This window comes from Crassostrea angulata, chromosome 6, assembly GCF_025612915.1.
Source record: "Crassostrea angulata isolate pt1a10 chromosome 6, ASM2561291v2, whole genome shotgun sequence".
In the NCBI taxonomy this organism is placed as follows: domain Eukaryota; kingdom Metazoa; phylum Mollusca; class Bivalvia; order Ostreida; family Ostreidae; genus Magallana; species Magallana angulata.
The window spans coordinates 17475156-17495457 of NC_069116.1; the positions used below are offsets into that span (position 1 = coordinate 17475156).

Here is a 20302-nt window from a genome sequence, read left to right on the forward strand (position 1 = left end):
TTTTGAATCTCTAAGCTCTTTTAAAAGTTCAGGTTTTTCCCCCGCAAACTTTTTAACAAATTCGAGTGTAACAGAATCTTTGTACTTTAATACTCTATGCAAAATTGATTCTCCATTACATTTTATTTTAACTCCTAAATTTACTCTCTCATAATCGGCTTCAAATCTTTTTTCTTTGATAATTCTCCTCAAGGTATCAAGAAAAACATCCTTATTGTGAGAACACAAGGTCTTGATCACATTCTTTTGGTTATATGGATAAGATTCCATGCCTTTTCTTAAGCTCCAAGTCTACAAAAAATCATCGGCTTTGTTAATGATATTCATGTCAAACATACTATAAAAAGATAATTGTTTAAGGCGTAATAGAAGAAACAACTTAGATAGAAATATATAATTTTTTATGTGTGTTTTCTATTTCATTGAATTTTAAAATAGGGTGGGTAGGTCGGCTTTTTTTAAATGAGCGTTTTAATCCAAGGAAAAATGCAAATTATACAGTAGAGAATTAGATAATAACAAACGAATGCATATACTAACAATTTTATTAATGCCAACATTAGATATATATTTTTTACATTAAGACATTCCCACAAGGTCTTCAAACAACAAATTTTAAGAAATAGGACAAAACATGATTTTAATAGCTTTCCCCTTTCCTAGCATATACGTTTTTTTAAATATAGGGGCCTATTAATAAAATGTATCTTATAGGTGTAATGATTGTGGATATTGATCGACAACTGTTACAGAATTTAAGCTTTTTTAAATTTAAGGTTAATTTGGAATGTATATGTAGATTTTATTTTCATGTAAATGGAACAAAATAAATATGACAGCCAGTATAGATTAACATAAATGAAGTATAATACCACAAATACAAATAATAGTTATTACTTTCATTTTCCTGGTCAACTGACATAGCAGTAGACATTAATATCGTAACTGTATGTGTTGAATTCGGAAACAGAGAAAATTCTGGTTGATCAGACGATTGCCTTAAGATTAAACCTCCTCAATGGAATAAAAATGAATATATAATGGTATGAAACTAATTTTAAAAAATTCATTTGCAACTGAACTGCAGCATTTTAAATATATCTAATATGACGTTATTTAAAGATTTCCGATGTATGATGTCTCCACACCCTGAAAAAAAACCTTGCCTCTGCTTTTTTCGTGTTCATCTTCATATTAACTTATAGCACATCACTGTGCTGAGAAACTATTTACTACATTGATAATTTAGCTAAATTCAGGCACGTAGCATCATTTTAGAAAGTGGGGAGGGGGGGGGGGGGTTACCAGACTCATCCAAAAAATAAAGACAATTAGGTATTTCCCAAAATCTTCAAAATCCTAAACCGGGGGGGGGGGGGGGGGGGCGTAGTATATAACTTCAATTTCAATCCTTATTTCCTTATTTTCATATCAATTTTTTAATACTTCCAATAAAGTGGGGGGGGGGGGCGCCAACTCATTGATTATTCCAATTTTTATACGTAAATTTAAAAAAAAAATTGTTGTTGTGAGAAAAAGGGGGGGGGGGGGGCAGGCCCCCCTGATGCTACGTGCCTGAAATTACCCCCAGGATAACGTCCATCATTCATGCTGTCAAACTGCACTTAGAAATTTTTAAAACGCTTTGATAAGTGGTGTTTTCTATTGTATTGCTGCAAGCGTTTTTTAAACTAATGAAAATGAGCATACTCTACATGAAGAAAAGTGACACCTGTAGAATAATAACCATTATAGATTAAAGTTTTTCAGTTTTTTTTTTATTATTTGTGAAATAGTCTTTACGATATTGTAATTTTTACTGCAGTTTACAGAAAGTAACAAAATTTATAATGCATATTCAAATAAACTTAAAGTGAAAGAAGGGGTATATCTTAGAAAATAAAAATCCTTCCGTTATAACAAGGTACTGACGTATTGCATCGGGGTATGATTGTCATCTTAACGATTACATTTACATGTATCTCATTATTACGAGTGACAATTCATTAAAATATATCAAGATACAAGACACAATAAATCAAAATTCTGTTTATTGGCGATGAAAGAGTAGACTCGATATTGTTCATGAATCATACTTGCATTGACGATTTTCCCCTACTACAAACTGCTGGCTATGCAAGTGCATCACCCAAAATCAATGATGAAACCAAAATTATAGAGGTTTACTCCACTGTTAGGCATAATAACCAAGCTGAAGTTAGCGGTCACGAACAGCAGCCATTACGCACGTAGAAGTTAACGGCAAACCAGGAAAATCGTCAAAGTAGTGAGAGTTTTCGAACAGAAAATATATTTTACTTTATCATCGATATAGTTTAATTAATATCAAGATGATAAATGCATCAATAGTTTGTATGAGCATTCACAACTTTGGATGCAGTAAAGATCGTGTGATCAAAATCAAGGGGGATATAAACCCCTAATATGAGCCCGCACCCCTTATCAACGCTTTTAGAAACAATCTCGTCTCATTATAATCGATCAGTGTTTATTATCTATTTAAGATTTAATATTGTCAGGTACTCTTCACACATTTGCTCTTAAAGAATAAAGTCTATTCATGATCACAAATTCAACATTACAATAAATGTTTAGAATATCGATGTTAATGCATTACGTAGAAGAAAACAAAACTAACGTAAAATGATCACTATCCCCCAGAAATGTAAATAAGAAGTATTCATATTCCTAGGTTACCTGCCTCCTTAGTCTTTTTCCAAAAAATATATACATGCATCATTCTTCGATTGACAATTCATTCACCAATGAATATTGCTTATATTATTTCAACAATTATTCTCTTATGATTATTGTTCATTAATTATCACACAATATCCTCATTGCGTATGATTTTTTTTTCTTTATTTGCGTGATTTCCCGCCATATGTCGACGAGAGCAGTGATGTAACTGTTAACAATCAACTTGTGGCAATGTTTTTGTGTGTGCTTGCTACGGCTATGAAAAACTATATACAACGATTTATTTACAAGTTCAGTTTTATAACTTCAAAATCAGTTGAACAGAGTGAAAATTCAAGTAATTTCAAAGTCGTATCTTGGATACAGGGTAACCAATTTTTACTCTTGTTTACAGAGGGGCGGGGGGGGGGGGGGTGGTGGTCATTTTTCTACGGGGGTCATTTTTCTTCATGGTTAACATGAAGAAAAATAACCCCTGGGTCTTTTTTCTTCAGAAAAATCCAATTATTCTTCGTCGAAAAATGACCCCGGTGTCATTATTCTACGGGGGTCATTGTTCAATTGTTATAGGATATTGTTATACTTTCATGTTAAATACTGAAATCTGATTGGTTTAGACGCAGTTCATAATCTGTTCTATTACCCTCAGCGTTAGCAACGCACTTAGCAACGGGTAACATTACGAATTGTTACATGCGCAAAAATCATGCGCGTATCGTTCGCCTTAGAATTCACGTTATTTCTATCTTAAAGCAGTGATGTTTTCTTTAAAATTAAGACATTCAGTATAACAAAATAAATAGTGCCTGTTTTGGAGGATAACAGTTGAAATTCACACCCCTCGAAAATCATTGTCAACCTCCGCTTCGCGTCGGTTGACAATGGTTTTCTCGTGGTGTCAATTTCAACTGTTACCCTCCCAAACAGGCACTATTTATATAATGTGAGATACTTAGTTGTATTTGTAACATCATGACCAATTTATACAAATTTAAACACGTTTAGATAAAAAAGACGTTTGACGACAAAAAACCCTCAGTGATTTTTAAGACGACGATTGCCCCATTTAAATATATCGACTTGATGAAGAAATTATAGTCCGAGTATGTGAATTGCCTTATTGGGGTGGTAAGATGTAGAACAAAATATAAAAAAAAGAAATCCACTACATTATTTTATCACCTAATCAAAGGGACTTTGTTATTTTATTACAAATTAAATATTTGCGTCTACTTTGAACTGCCGGTCAATAGACTGATTTATTAGCCCACCGGTCAATAGACTTCGATCTATTGGACCGCCGGTCAATAGACTTCGATCTATTGGACCGCTGGTCGTCTTTCAGAACGCGGGTATGTTAAGACTTCGGATTGATTTCACAGCGATGTTTAGAAAGTTTTTTTTTGTGCATCATACGTTATGACTTCATAATTTACTTTGACTTCACGATCTACACCATTTCGTTAGTTCTCAGGGATTGTATCGTAACGTTACGCTGTTTTTTAGTACTTGGTTATTTGCAATATTGAGTATCAACTATTCAACAGTTTTAAAGTCTCATATAAGGTAAATGACTATTTATAATCTAATGGGTCGGAGACTCCCCCCTCTATGTGTAAACTAATATTAAGGGGAGATGTTTAATGCGTGCATCAGGTTTGGCGCATGTAAGAGATGAAAAAAATCTTAGTATATTGCATAATGGCATGAAAACCATCTGTAATATGCAAATTGTAAACCCTGAAAACTAACTAGAAAAAGGAATTAGGTAATAAAACAGTTATTTGACTGAACAGTCAATAACAGATGGCCTCGGGCAAAAGATCATAATGAGCTGTTCCCTCCACCTCGGGAAAAATATTCTGGTCTACTGACTGCTCAAGCATTAAATAAATGTATACTATCAAGTTCCAATGGCATCGCGATCTTACGTCGCAGGCAGTCTTCGGGAGCGAGTAAACTACATTGTAGTGAATATTCGTCAAAACAAAGACGTACCAACAATGGACTGAATACATTGCCCAAGATCCATTGCTTTGAGCTTTTAAAAAAATTTAAATACATATGTTCATTGTATATATTCTCATGCCATCTAGAATTTTGTGTCTGCACATTTACTTCTGTCCCATCTAATATTAAAGTTATCAAGCACTTGTATCTATAAATGAAGAAGATATTTAAGGGACATGGTCACGATTTTGGTCAAATTCTATTTTTTGTTTTTATTGTTTACTATGCTTTAGGAATGCATTTTTTATGATGAAATAAAATTTAAGAGTCAGTCATAGAGTAATAAGCCAGATACAGGACTCACAATTCCTTGTCATGTAAACAAGGCTCGTGCTCTGTTTTTGTTTACATAGGTTCAATATACAAGTAAAATATCTTTTTTAAGCTAATCTAAATATCTTCTTATTCATGTTAAGAATAAATAAACAGTTTTTATTGTTTGAAACATTCATTTTAGGATCAACACTCAAAATGTAAAGTTTTGTGTACATAACAAAATTTTGTAAGCTCCATAACTCGCATTTAACTCCACAAATGACACTCAAAATTTTGGTTGCCTATCATCTGAAGCATTGTAAAACATTAAAATTGGAAAAATAATTTTTGACCAAAATCGTGACCATGCCCTTTTAACCTAAGATAATGATTTTATTACAGTAAATTCAAAATCGACAAAAAAACAATATGATATTACTTTTTAACATAAGCACGACGTAGCTAAGTCGTTGCTAATTATGCTTTGTTTTACGGTGTAAGACATACTTAAGTAGGACTTACGCAGGTCCTAAGATTCCGCATAAGTCTCACTTATGACCCTACTTAAGTCAAAATCTTAGCATGTTTTATGTTACGATCCCCAGCGGGTTTATAAGATGTAAGAGCAGGTTGAAACAAACCGATTCTATTTGCTAACCACGAGATCAAGTCTAACGGTAATCAAACTAAGGGAAATGTGTTTTTATGCATTTTATGCCATAGATGTTTTCCACAAAGTTACCATGTTAAATGTTTTATCCCATTAACCGATGACCAGTTTTACTATCCGATATTCGCATCGTTTGGAGGTTAACCAGTTAACCGAGTACTCGTTGACAACACTAGTTTTATATATTTACTTCTGGATAATGGTTATTTGCAGAACGAAAGAAAAATAAAATAAAAAATAATAGTTTTTGAAATTAAGATATCCCCATATTTAAAAAATGCATATTATAACTGATATAAAGCAATCATTAAAGCTTTTAAACTATTTTCCTTGTTTTACCTAGTTCGGCACAACTCTAATAATCATGTTGATAATACTATTTTACCGATCTGAACAAAACAAGTTAATGTTTAAAAGTTTAAAACGAAGATTCCATATAATTACAAGCAATTACTTGAAAGTTCCTGTTTAGGGAAAGAAAAATGTGGGTAAAATGTTCATGGTTATGTTTAAGTCAAAACTCATTCAACTTTTAACCTGAAGTCCATATCAGCTACTAGCTGAACACGTTTTAGTTTTAGAAGCATGATTTGGTAGCTTTCTACCTTCATGAATAAAAAAACTAAAGGATGTAAAAATATAAAAGCGATCTAATTAGACCAAACTCATAAATTATATTTAATTTTGCACCATTACGGAGATCAAATGGAAAGTAGTCCTTTCCAGAAGACGTCAGATTTCTAGTTTTATCAATGAGAGATTTTAAGGATATATTAAAGAGAGATGATGAAGTTAAACTAGATAATATACATGTTATTTAATGAAACCACAGTATAAACACCGAGCCATTCCCACGTTTAAATGAGATTTAAAAGATTTTTTTTCTTGTTAAAATGAAAGAAGACATGCGTCTTTTAACTTTTAAAATCTTTATAATCATACATTTTATGCATTCAATAAATGCCTTTGGTTTTTATCCGAATAAATTGTACTTTAAGCTGACGAAATGCGAAGATGTAAGTTTAAAACAGTAATATTCTATGCATAATTGTATCTTGAAGCGCAAAAAGTTATATCATTTTAGGTCAACGATGTATTTATTTCGCGTATTTTTTCTCCTCATTAGTGGATGTGAATTTTGACACATAAAGAGGTCCGCTCCTTAGGTTTTAGGTACCCATTTTGGGTCACCTGTAGTCTGAAAATTCAGCATCACATATTAATTCTAGTAGTGTATTTATCTTTTACAATGCCAAATAATCTATACTGAATAAAATTGTTTTAAAAAATGCATTTTTACAGGGTTTAGTAAGCGACTATATTTTGTGGCGGAAGGTTTTCAAGAAGGAAATGAACAATTTTTCATAACTTACTAGTTTTAGAGTACTGTTACTTTAGCTTCCTAATTTAAGCGCAGACCAAACTTCTAGATAGTTTGTGTTTTACCATATACATGTATTCATGATGTTCTAAAAAACACATTTAAACAATATTTTGATATTTCTATGCATATATTATTACTTATTAGGTTTGTTACTGACTGTTTAAAGAAATTTGTGGGGTCGGTAAAGTCCATAGAAGGCGAGGCTCCGCCTCGCCTTCTATGGACTTTACCGACCCCACAAATTTCTTTAAACAGTCAGTAACAAACCTAATAAGTGTTTTGTTTTGTCGAGGACCTAAAGTTTGATATGTAAACAAACGTTTGTGTAGAAAATCAGTTCAAATAACGTTACGTCCGCCATGTTGCGCTATAAATTTTGACGCTTGCCTTTTAAAGAAATTTGTAAGGCAACCACGTGACGCATTTCATCCAATGACGTCGCGACATTCTAGTCCGAGGCAAAACAATTTGGAATATTTAGCTTATGTTTCATAGAAGTTAAGAAAAAATTAACTCCAATTTTGGCATAATAAGCTTATTTTATGCTATATCTCAAATTTTTTAGATCTAAACCTATTTGTTTTACTTTTAAATGAGACATTAAATGTATGTCTAATTGTATGCAAAGTTTTGAAAAGATGACATTACTATAAGTTTTGTTATTTACGTTATAATTTGATTACTCTAAAACTTTAAAACATCTGTTGTTGTGTTCATTATGCACTAGCCTTTGAAGCTACCAGTAAAGCAAGAATTTTTAAACTTTGACTTAAATTTTACTTTTATAGTCACTATATGTGTTCAACTTCTTACTGTATCCAAATCATAACTGAATAATAGTTCAAACTATAAATATTTGTTTGATTCCTTCAAATTATCAATTTCTTTCAAATTTTAGCAAAAATTTCAGGAAAATTATCATTTCTGCTGGAGGCCCTATATTCCAAACAAGAGGCCCATGGGGCCACATCGCTCACCTGAGCAACAATGGCCTTATATGGGTGTTCAAAGGATATTGTGCCACATGGCCCTCTTGGTAGAAAAACAAAAAAGAATACCATAAAATAAACTGTATCTAAATTTTACACTTATTTTCCTACACTTAATCTTTAACATTGTACCCTTATGAAATACCATTTTTACTAAAAATAAGATTCTATACAGGATATAAAACTAAACTTTTGGTAGGGATACACTCTTAACTTCCTATTCCCTTTATTTTAGTTCTGCCCCCTCACTTTATAAAACAATTATATTATATATGAGAATATGCATATATGTACATATTCGTCATCAACTACATTGTACTAGCTATAGTTATTGTATTTTATTTAAAAAAATTTCTATATGTGAAAGAGGAAAATTGTACCTCAAGGCGCTCAAATTAAAAAAATTCAAAAATTTAATTGGTCTTCCACATTATAAACGATTGTTGTTTACCAGGCGTGAACTTGTGCTTCGTGTACGTGTAATAACCTCACTCACTTGATCAATGAATACACTCGAATGAAAAATGTTGTCATGTGATATGCTAAGGTGTAATATCCCTCTGCTATCAATTTTACCATATCTTTTTAAAAAAAATTCATATTGATTTTCGTGAAAGTCAATATCAATAGATTCAGATGAAACAAAGTTGAAGTGATGAAGCGCTGCTAGATTTGTCAAAAATTGATAATGTGTTTAATCATGTTATGAAGAAAACTAGACATAGTGAATAGAAAAAGCAAAATTTTACCATCGCAGCGTAAAATTGAAAATATTAAATGTATATGAAAATAATATATAGTTATATACATTGCCAATTCATATTAGAAAACATAATGAAGCAGTGCTTTTTAGTTCAGAATAGCACTTTGTTGCATAGGTTTGTAACAAAATTTGCTTCAATTAGCAAGATTTATCTTTCTTTATCATAGACTTTTGAAGATTTTACATGCATATTTCACATACAGTACTTGATAAATTGCCACAGTTTCTAATTAATCAGAAATGATTTCTGTTTTTAAATTTGGATAAGATAATAGTTCATGTGAATGGATCCATGTGTTTTAGAAATGCTTAAAGTGTAAACCAGTCGCGAGAGCATTTTGTTATGACACTAAAAGGGGATCAAATGAATGATCTTCCAGTAATTGGTATGATCTCATTATAGGGATATATTGTCTTGAATAAAATGTAATATTATTATTTGTTTAATTTTGTTGTCCCATATCTGCTCTCTCGGATAAGAAAACCCATATTCAATTTTAAACATTTGAAATGTTATGTTTCAAACGATGATAATTAAGCCTAGAGTTTGCAACAGTCTTGGTCACGTTTTTCTCAATTATAATTCATTCACCTTTGTGAACGAGCTATAAATGGGTAGAGAGAGCAAAATTTCAGCCAAAATTCTCTGACCTAAAACATTAAACACGTACTGTTCATGTACTGAACTAGTACATAAAATTTAGTAATATTTCTAAAAAAAAAAAATTAATCCATTGGGGGAGAGGAAGGGGTATACATGTAGACACTGCCTCATTAAAATTTTGATAAATATAATTTGCTTCTTACATTTTGTTTGTGAAAGTTGTCTTTACTTTTTTTTCACTTGCCAAAAGTTTGGGTTTAGTTCGTTTGGTTCAAATTTCCTTTCTTTTTCATAATTGGATATTAAATAAATGTCGCCTTCCAACATAAATTGTGGCCCAGCACTGCTTCCCTTATTGCTACATACCTTAATAATTGTGAGTTAACAGAAACAAAGTGAGATTATTTTCTACAGAAGTTATCTCTCTTATCAGAGGGATATTCCACCTTAAAGAGCTATAACATGTATAATCAATGCATAGGCATCGGAACTGAGTGGAGGGGGAGGCCCCCCCCCCACTTTTTTTTGCAAAGTTAGACATAGCTAGATTCTCTTACGGGATGGGGATTAACTGTGATTGGATAATCTTTTTAACGGGATGGGATTAACTTATCTTATTGGTTGTAATTTGTCGTCTGCTTTTAGCACTCTATAAATACCAGGGACACTGAGAAACGGGTGCTCTCTCCTTTTTGTTGTGTGTCGGGAAGTACACACAAATTTTGCAGCATATTATAAGGTGCGTACTATTTCAGTATCTAAGTGACTGAAGTACATTTATAGTGATAGGGTTCAATTAATTATTATTACTAGTGATAGTGCTAGTTTAATTCATATTTACTAGTTCAGTACTAGTTATTTCGATTTATAGAGAGTTAGGGAATATTTTCGCTGTATACTAGTAGTTGTAACTATAGTAGCGGAGATATTAATTCGTATTTTATCGAGAGCCTTGAAGTTTTATTTTTATCGGGAGATTTTACGTATAGGATATAATTATAATATTGTGTCGGTAATTGTTCCGATTTTGCCATCGTCCCAAGGGTTGAGACTTGTCTGATTTTTCTTTTTGAACGGCGTTGTTATATGTACGTGTGTTTGTGTCATGTTAGTTATGATTGAATAAATTATAAACTTTACATTGTTTTGTTCTCAACACAAGGCAAGCGTTCCGAGCGTTACAGAGTTTTAACCTAAACAATTTAAAAAAAACAAAAAAAACTTTCATATCTTTCTCAAAAAAAAAAATCTGTTATTTTTTTGTACCTTTGAATTTGTGTCTGTTTTTCAATCTGCTCAAAAGAAAATCCAATAATTTAATTCAATGAGTGCCTATAAGCTTTTCTTAAAGTTTGTCCTATTTTCAGTTTTTAAACTCATTCCATCATCATGATCATGCAACCAATTGTATGGCTCTATTTATATTTGAAAAAGTCTGTTGCATTGTTCCACGTGGTTTAATTTCAAAAATCTCAATCATGGATAAACTACTGTAAATGTATTACATTTGGCTTTGTATTCTATTTAGCGCTTTTGGCGGAATGCAGCTTATGCTAATACAATTAGCTCGCAAAATGCCATGCAAATATGTACAAGAATAGTCACATTCAGGAATACGCTAATTCAAATCCACACCAACTTGTTCAAAAACTAATTTCCGCCAAATATATCGTATTCGCTAAATATAATACGTTTACAGTATGTTTCCTTTATATTATGTACAAATTGATAATTCGTTTTAAACATTTTAAATGTTTAATCCCATGAAACTATGAAATGAAAGTTAAAGTGCAAAAATGCGGTGTAAAATATTTCTTCGTTGAGGAGGAATCAATGATCATAAAAGACAGCTATTTATATTAAAGTCCCTATTGAAAATTGTAAAAAAAAAAAACAACGCTTTGTAGCAAATCTTTAAGCAGGAAGACTTAATTGAAGTGATGACCAATGACAGTTGTTTGTTTCTCTCACTTAGTAATGTGCCTATACAAACTGTCACCATGCTTGTCTGACCGAGGAAGATGAGTAATTGAGTTGTAAGTGAGATATGCATCAGTTTGTAAATTGCAGTGTTTAGAGGATTTAATGAGCAATAAAATACAATGTGTTGTAATTAAGTGTACATGTAGTATGAATGGCCCAGCAGGAAGATACAGAATAATGTCAGTGTTTTCTGGTCAATTTTTTAGCAAGTTAAACACAATCATTATGTTATTGATGATCAGGCCAGGAAAAGGACAGCAGATTAATAGTGTTCGATGAAATGTAAGGGTGGGGGTGGGGAGAGTGTGGGGGGTATTTAAGTACTTAAATAGATTTTGACACTTAAAGGGGAAGGAAAGTCTAAAACATAATTTATTTATTTTAATAAAGTGGTGTAAATTATCACATGTGGTCATGCTGTTTTGAAAATAAAATACGTAATTTAAGCTTTAATGAACGTTTGAAGTTGGAGAAATCGTATTTACTGGAAGCTGACATGATGTAGAACTCTTTTAATTGTATTAAAAACCAAAAAAATTAATTATTTTGACGTCACACCATCTATTCCGGTTTGGTTTACAAAACAAATGAATGTACATGTACACAGTGCTCTGAATATAATTAACGCCGGTTTATGCCTTTCTGTTACTCAAATAATCGACTAAACAAAATTGATAATAGTTCTGCATGTGATTTCCCACAGGAAGTATCAAATGATAAACTGTGTGTTTCCTGGAAGTCCCCACTTATTGGGATGATAACACAAGCAGTTAATCTGGCTTAAATCTAAGTTACCGTAGTTTTTAAAAAGTGAAAGCACTGTACTGTACCATATATACGTTTTTTCTTCGTGTGTCACAACAATTGCGAAAATGGGGAAAATATGTAGCATTTTAAATTTACATAGTCAATTTTTGTGATTTCGAAAGTTTCTTATGGATTCCGAAAATAATACAAGACATAATTTCTGCGTATTCAATATTTTGCTATTTGACAGAGATCGCAAAAAAAAAGTAGAAGCAAGATTGCGAAAGTTATCGGTTATACGGTATGACATATCAACCATTTTACAGCATATAACCCCTGAATTCCTGCAAGAGACATTCATGAATATGTGTCAAACAAAATTTAAGTATGATTATAACAATAAGCTAATCATCAGATAGACTTTGGTTAAATGCTTGAAATGGTAGGAGGAGTTCGAATACTAGCACCAGATAGCTCAGTGGGTAGAGCACCTAACTAGAAATTCAGAGGGCTTGGGTTCGAATCTAATCCATAACCATTTCTCACATCCTGTTACTTGGTTTACAGCCACATAACTCTGTATTCCATAAGACTTGGATATGGACAGGTATAAAAGGTGATTTAGATAAACATTACAGAGTAAACATGATTACCTGTGGATTCTTGTAAGGGTTGACCAAGACAGGTTCCTGCAGCATTACAGCATGAATAGTTGCCTGAAGTCGCATCATCACATACCTTCACTAGTTTATATCCCATCACTGTCTGCCTCGCACCATCTGGGGTCTAACAGAGAACCAAAAACAGTCAGGTACGTGTAACTAATGCACAAACTTCATTTCTTTGTCATAAAAGCTCAATTCAATTAATTTTATTATACTTTCATGTTAAATACTGAAATCTGATTGGATTAGCTGCAGTTGATAATCCGTTCTATTACCCTAAGTGTTAGCAACAGACTTAGCAACGGGTAACACAAATTGTTACATGCGCGTAAATTATGCGCTTACTTAGGTTCGCCGTAGAATTTACGTCATTTCTATATAAAAGCAGTAAAAATTTCTCTAAAATTAAAACATTCAGTATAATAAAATAAATAGTGCCTGTTTGGGAGAATAACACACAGGGGCAAAGCCCGTTTTAACATTAATTTCAATGTAACCATAAATACAGTACATTGAAATTAATGTTAAAATGCATGGGCTAATGGCCCCTGTGGGATAACAGTTGAAATTCACATCCCTCGAAAACCATTGTCAACCGACGCGAAGCGGAGGTTGACAATGGTTTTCTTGGGGTGTCAATTTTAACTGTTACCCTCCCAAACAGGCACTATTTATATAATGTACATGAAATGTACCTGACCAAACTAAATATACTGGTACTTAAACAAGATATTTCTTATTGGAGAACCAGTAAATATTCTACAGAATGAGGTACAACTATCTATTAATAACTTTCCTTCCCAAGATGTTGATCAATGGAACAAAGTCTGCAGTGAGTGTTTGATTTGTTAAATAACAAAATCAAATAAAATAAATTTTGAAAATGGGCATGATTCTTTTAATTATGGGAAATGTTAATCTTTTAGCTGCAACTTTAGGTAATTACTTTTATACAAAGTTATCAATAATTAAGTACAAAGTCATTTTCATAAGGTAGAGGTCAATCATTACATTTTCTTGAATCTTCACAGGATAATGAGGACGCCAACTTTTTTTTACAGACTTGATACATAGTCAGTGCATGTTTGTCTATTGTTTTACATTTAAGGGCAGCTATAAATTTATAAGCTTATATTAAAAGGAGATCATTAACAGACATGCTCCTTTAGTTAAACTAAGTAAAAACTTTTTCTTCTTGTGCTTGCATTCTCTGTTGTAAACGGTATATTTTGGCCTGTTGATTATTATAATTCACCATATTACTAACCCCTGGTTACTTTCAATGTTCAGTTTCTTAAGTACTGAATAAGTAGAGCTCCACCAGTTAAATACACTGTAAAATGAACGTGTGCTTTAACTTACTATCACTTGATCAATTCTAATCATGAGGCATGTTTACAGAGATGAGTTTTCCCTGCATGAATTTCCGTTGATTGTATTTAAAATACTTGGTAAATACAGCTACTATGAGAAGATTACTGCATGTTCGCAAAGACATTATTTCGCGATTTACTGAATATAAACTGGTTTGCGACAATTAGTTTTTGCAAGTAAGCCTAGACCCGTGTTGTTAAAACAACCATACTGTGAGTAAGGGCTTGTTCGCGATGAGAACTATTCGTGAAGACAAAGCTGTCACCAATATTGTGTAATTTTCTCGCTGGCAAATAAATGTTGGTTTACAGTATTAGAATGTGTAAGTCAAAGAGACGCTATCTTTCATTTAGTCTGGCAGTCTCACATTCATTTAAGTGCCAAAATTTAGCATAACTATTTCATGACAGAGGTTTAAATTTACAGAGGAAATTTATAGCAGGGTCTTTTCAAATCATTTTTTCATGTAGAGAAAATGCGCAGCCAATTAAATGCAATCTGTACAAAATGAGAGTATCTAAAAATTTCTGAAGCTTAAATTCGGAAATTTTAAACACAAAAAGAGGTGAAATTGGAAAGCTACAATAATCATAGTTATAAAACTTAAGAGCACAGGCTTAAGCTTTGCTTCACATTAAATTGCTTCACCAAGGAAAAATATATTGGTGAACTTAAGCCTATCTAGTTTGAGTCTTCAAAACAAAAATTAAGCAACACATACTTTTCAAAAATAAAATAAGGTTCACATAACTATCACAAGGATGAAGTGAGAACAATTTACCTTCAGTACTCCATTGTCTCCTGTATAACATGTTGTTACTGCACACTTGCCCACTTCTTTTGGTTTTTCAAAACAAACATCTACAATAAAAACGATTTGTATAGTACATGCACTACATACTGTATATATAATGATTTATATATATATATATCATTTATGTAAAATTTAGTAATGTCTATAAAAAAAATTATTTGGCATAAAGAATTATTAAAGCAGGCCAGGAAAGCAAAACAAAAATCATAGTCATAGATCTGTAAATATCATAAACAGTATATTACATATTTCTATATGTAACATTTTTAGATATTTTTTTCATTATTTTTCAAATGAGATAATTTTATTCCTATGCTCTGAAAATTGCTGAGTCATACCGCAAATAGTTATATTGCCCTCTCGAAATTGTAATATCACCCTCGCGTGCGATAAATCTAAATGTTAATTACGTCAGTCAGGTTCGAAATTTAGCTAAGCAAACATAGAAAGTTCCTCGAAAATCAAAATGTCAGGACAGTGTCTGCTATTCGGAGGGACTAAATTACTTAAATTGCTTAATTTAGAAAATCATCTAAAAGTATTTACTGAAAGTACACATCAACATTCTACTAACCATCTTACATCGATTGAATGATATGAAGCTTGTTAAAACCTTGTTAATAGGGTAAATGGGGTAAATATGTTCTTTTAAACTAATTTTGATTTTTTTCAAAATGTTATATTTATAACATACACATGATACAGGTGACTCTAGATGGCTCAAAGTCAAAGGGACCGAGGAACTCATGTGCTTTAACAACTTTTTTCCCTTTATTGTTAAATATACAGATCTGGATGGGCCAAGAACTGAATAGAAACAAATACTGAGTAAAGTCATGAAATTTATTTATTTTATTCTTCTAATTATGATCAGATTCCTCAGTATCCTGAGTACAACATATCGGACTGCCTTCGGCATCAACGACATAACACTCTGTCACCTCAGGGCAAATATTCTGATAAGTTGCCCTCAAAGCCGTGTAATATATGTATAATATTATTAATCAAAAGTAAATCTAGAGCCATGCAGTAAATACTTTAAAGAATAAAATCTGAGCTGTGTGTCTATCCACTCATCATGCTCATAAATAGTTGTGTATATATATCATTCTAATGATTACCTACTGTATACAGAGAAATATTCACTCCCTTTTATTTTCACCTCTTTCGCTCTCGTCAGTAGGCAAATTTAACATGTTTAAAACTGGGTGAATTCAAAACAATTTTTAAATAATTGTATTTATTAGAAAGAATATTTATTTCTGTGTCTGGGCAAACTCAAGAAGGGCAAAGCCAATTGTAGGAGGGAAATATAATATGCAATGAAATTAACCTTAACAATACAGTATCTTCGATGTACATGTATATGTATATGAGCATGACAGTTTACACATTCGTTACACATGACTGCACTCCTACAACTCACGGTCCACTACTGGTACTAGATGTGTTCAGTACATTTTATTCTCTGCAATTTTACTTCATTGTTTTATGTTTGGTTATTATGCAGTGACTTGCATATCTGATGTTACTTTTCCCCTGACTTGGATTGAAGTTGTATACCGTACATTTGATAGTTTTATCCAAACTGATCTAATCACCATGGCTATGTAAGATGTACGTCCAAATAGATGAGGCCTAATGCAGTTACATAAATACGTATAAGGTTTGTTACTCACTTACTTGGAACTGTTTGTAGTCAGTCAGTAACAAATCTGTGCTTTGTTTTCCCTATTACATGGAACATTCATTAACGAAAGGTGATGTTCTCACCTGTCAAATACTCTTTGAAAATCTTTGCTGCACCCTGTTTATGAACAATTATTTTGCTTTTCAATTTTAAGTGGTTTAATTTTCCTTTCCTCTGCAGAGGTTTGAGCAAGTCTTGACACTGCCATGTTATTCTGCTCCACACACAACAATGTGATGTCAATTTAATGGTAAACCATCTAATTTAAAAGTTATTCCAAAAGGCAACTACTCTAAATACTTCTGAAAGGGTTTCTCTATTAAATAATATGAAATGTCGAGATGCGTAGGCAAAACATCAGCCAACGACAGCTAAACTGCAAAATATTAATTCTCCCATGATGGACAAAGAGATACATATACTGTTCACATTACCTTGTACTTTTAGGTCTATAATATATTCTGTAGGTGTTTCAACATAGTTCACATATCTTGTACATCAAGGTCTATAATATATGCTGTTGATGTTCCAACATAGTTCACATACCTTGTACATCAAGGTCTATAATACATTCTGTGGGTGTTTCAACATAGTTCACATTACCTTGTACTTTTATGTCTATTATATACTCTGTGTGTGATCCAACATAGTTCACATACCTTGTACTTTTAGGTCTCTAAAATACTCTGTGAATGTTTCAACATAGTTCACATACCTTGTACATCTAGGTCTATAATATACTCTGTGGGTGTTCCAACATAGTTCACATACCTTGTACTTTTAGGTCTATAATATACTCTGTGGGTGTTTCAACATAGTTAACATATCCTGTACATCTAGGTCTATAATATACTCTGTGTGTGTTTCAACATAGTTCACATTACCTTGTACCTTTAGGTCTAAAATATATTCTGTGGGTGTTTCAACATAGTTCACATACCTTGTACTTTTAGGTCTATAATATACTCTGTGGGTGTTCCAACATAGTTCACATACCTTGTACATCTAGGTCTATAATATACTCTGTGGGTGTTTCAACATAGTTCACATACCTTGTACATCTAGGTCTATAATATATTGTGGGTGTTTCAACGTAGTTCACATACCTTGTGCATCTATGTCTATAATATATTCTGTGGGTGTTTCAACATAGTTCACATACCTTGTACATCTAGGTATATAATATATTCTGTTGGTGTTCCAACATAGTTCACATATCTTGTACATCTAGGTCTATAATATATTCTGTGGGTGTTTCAACATAGTTTACATACCTTGTACTTCTAGGGCTATGATCCATTCTGTGGGTGTTCCAACGTAATCAACATACCTTCTACTACTAGGTCTATGATCCATTCTGTTGGTGTTCCAACATAATCTACATAGCTGATAACTATGGTGTACCACTGTTCGTCACTTTTCTTTAAATTCGTGAGGTATAACGTAGCAGGCTCCTCGGGATAGTGGATTAATCGATTCTGAACCTGGTGCTCTTCATTAAAATATATCTCAAACTCTGGCGAAGCGCCTGGTTCAAACTTGGCAAAGCTTGGATCTATGTTTACGCCCCGGACCTTGTTCCATATGTAGGCCTTCACCTCTTTGCCATCTAACAATGCAGGTTTAAACTTCATGGTAACATTGCCGGCTATACATCCTGTGACTGTTTCCCTATTTTGGGCACAAGCTGGACATAAAAGTAAATAAAATAAAATAGATGTAACATTACATAACATTGAAACTCTATTCCACCATATTTTAAGGGAATAAAGAAAATTCTTTAGAGTCATAAATCATGTATGTTTATACAAATCATAACAAATTCTATTTAAACCATAGTAAAGAATCATAAAACACTTTGTAAAAAAAGCATTAAATTTCCATTAACATTATCTTATACCAGTACTTATTTAACATATCAATGGGTTTTTTTTTCATATATGTGCAATAATCCAAGGGATTTGCGGGAAAAATTGCATGCTGCTAATTTTCTTTAAAAATCTTGAAGTATTTTTTTGATAAGGTACGTATTAGTATAATAACAATGGCCTTGCATTAAATGTTAAATTCTGATATATCCATTCTCAGAACATTATGAAGTATAGAGTATACTTTAATATGAGCCTTAAATTTACAGACAACTTATTATTAAACGGGGAAGGAATGTTTGACTACACCAGACACATAAATAACAGAGATTGGCAACTCCGCCATTAGCGTGTTTTGTTGTTGAAAAATGTTCGGGACCAACCTTACTTTGAGAACTACATATTAGTAAACTGAGATGATGATCTTAAACCAAAAGTGTATTGTATGAAAAATGTGTATAGATTTAAGACATTTTTGAAACAAAAAATTGAAAAAATAAGTCTTTTAGATTAATATTAATATAGAAAATATATTGGCCAGCTATAAAACATCAGTGAAATCTCGGAAGACAGGTAGCCAACTGCCTCCTAAAACTCCTCTTTTCTTATTGTTTAGAAAACATAAACTCATGAAAATATAATGTTTTGAATGTTTTGGAAATAGCTAGGTTTAAGCTGTTCATAATTCTAAATAATTGTTGATTAGAAAGATATATACTGATTTAAACTGCAAATACTTTACAAAGGGACTGCGAGATTTCACAAGATTTAGATCAGTTGCCAATCTCTGTTATTTATGTCTCTGACTGCACAAAGAAAATAACTGCAAAGCCAACAAACAGTTCATGTATATGATGCATTAAGTTTACTCAATGCTAGAAAAAAACTTAATTAAGTATATATTTACATGCAATATGAATTAATCTGTGATTTAAAAAAAAATGCTGCACTTTGTTGAAAGACTGTATAGAGGGTTTGCTCTCTCTCCCTCTCTGAGATTAAAAAAAAATAAGTTGAGGAAATTCGAACATAGTTTTTGAATTCCCCCTAGTAGGGGACAGGTTTTAATGATATTTAATGTATAAACAAAACTGTATGTTAGATTCTTCGTCCATATACCATGTATACAGTAGCACGGGTAGAGCTATAACCAATGTGTCAAAACAGATAAGGGATGTACCGATACCGAAAGTAGAAAACACCCAGATGATATTACTTTTGTTTTAAATGAATTTTGGTACCCCTAATTATTGAACAGTTCTCTGCTCTAAAAAATACAAACCTAAAGTCACGAAAAACACGAGCGTTAGATAAACACTGATGTTCCTTATAGGCATGGTTAACTATTTCGATGCAGGACGAACGGCAGAAGGATAAAACGTACGCTCAACTAGGACCTTGAAAATAGTTCTCCAAAATCATGAGTGTATATTAATGAGCACTTATGGAACTCTTTTACAAGTGAAGATAAGAATGTAAATCTACTTTCTTTTTTTTCTATATCCATAGGGAGACCACAGGTCACATTACGTCCTAAAACAATGTCGTAATCATTTTGTTAATCAATACGGTTACAAAAGTTACCTAACATCTGCCTAGTGTCAGTTTTACAATATTGAGATTCATCAGAAGTGATCCACTGTACATAGGGAGACCAGGGGTCACCTTATGTGTAATATCAATGGGGAGATATCTATTCTCTTTTGAGAAGTGGACAGGCATAGCCTACATCCATGGATGTAGGCTATGCCTGTCCACTTCTCAA

General features: G+C 32.4%; 1 protein-coding gene across 3 annotated transcripts; it reads right to left on the bottom strand.

The window, feature by feature from the left end:
• Positions 1-68: 68 nt before the first annotated feature.
• Positions 69-19979, bottom strand: LOC128187197 (uncharacterized). Of its 3 annotated transcripts, none has more exons than XM_052857466.1 (5): positions 19820-19979; positions 18000-18356; positions 14947-15026; positions 12780-12912; positions 69-291 (listed from the first exon to the last, which is right to left on the bottom strand). In XM_052857466.1, the coding sequence occupies exons 1-5, from the start codon at positions 19872-19874 to the stop codon at positions 251-253; spliced, it is 666 nt and encodes a 221-aa protein (XP_052713426.1). In that variant the 5' UTR covers positions 19875-19979; the 3' UTR covers positions 69-250. The 3 variants fall into 3 exon arrangements, with proteins under 3 accessions (XP_052713426.1, XP_052713425.1, XP_052713424.1); XM_052857465.1 differs by lacking the exon at positions 19820-19979 and adding an exon at positions 2101-2147 and having other exon boundaries at positions 12778-12912; positions 18000-18420; XM_052857464.1 differs by lacking the exon at positions 19820-19979 and adding an exon at positions 2097-2147 and having other exon boundaries at positions 12778-12912; positions 18000-18420.
• Positions 19980-20302: the final 323 nt, after the last annotated feature.

Excerpts from the sequence above, each read along its gene's own strand:
- LOC128187197 (XM_052857466.1), bottom strand. The coding sequence starts at position 19,874 with ATGCCTATAAGGAACATCAGTGTTTATCTAACGCTCGTGTTTTTCGTG. Across the intron at positions 12,913-14,946 it reads GAGACAATGGAGTACTGAAG|ACCCCAGATGGTGCGAGGCA; the intron begins GTAAATTGTTCT and ends GTTCTCTGTTAG. Across the intron at positions 292-12,779 it reads ACCCTTACAAGAATCCACAG|ACTTGGAGCTTAAGAAAAGG; the intron begins GTAATCATGTTT and ends GATTTTTTGTAG.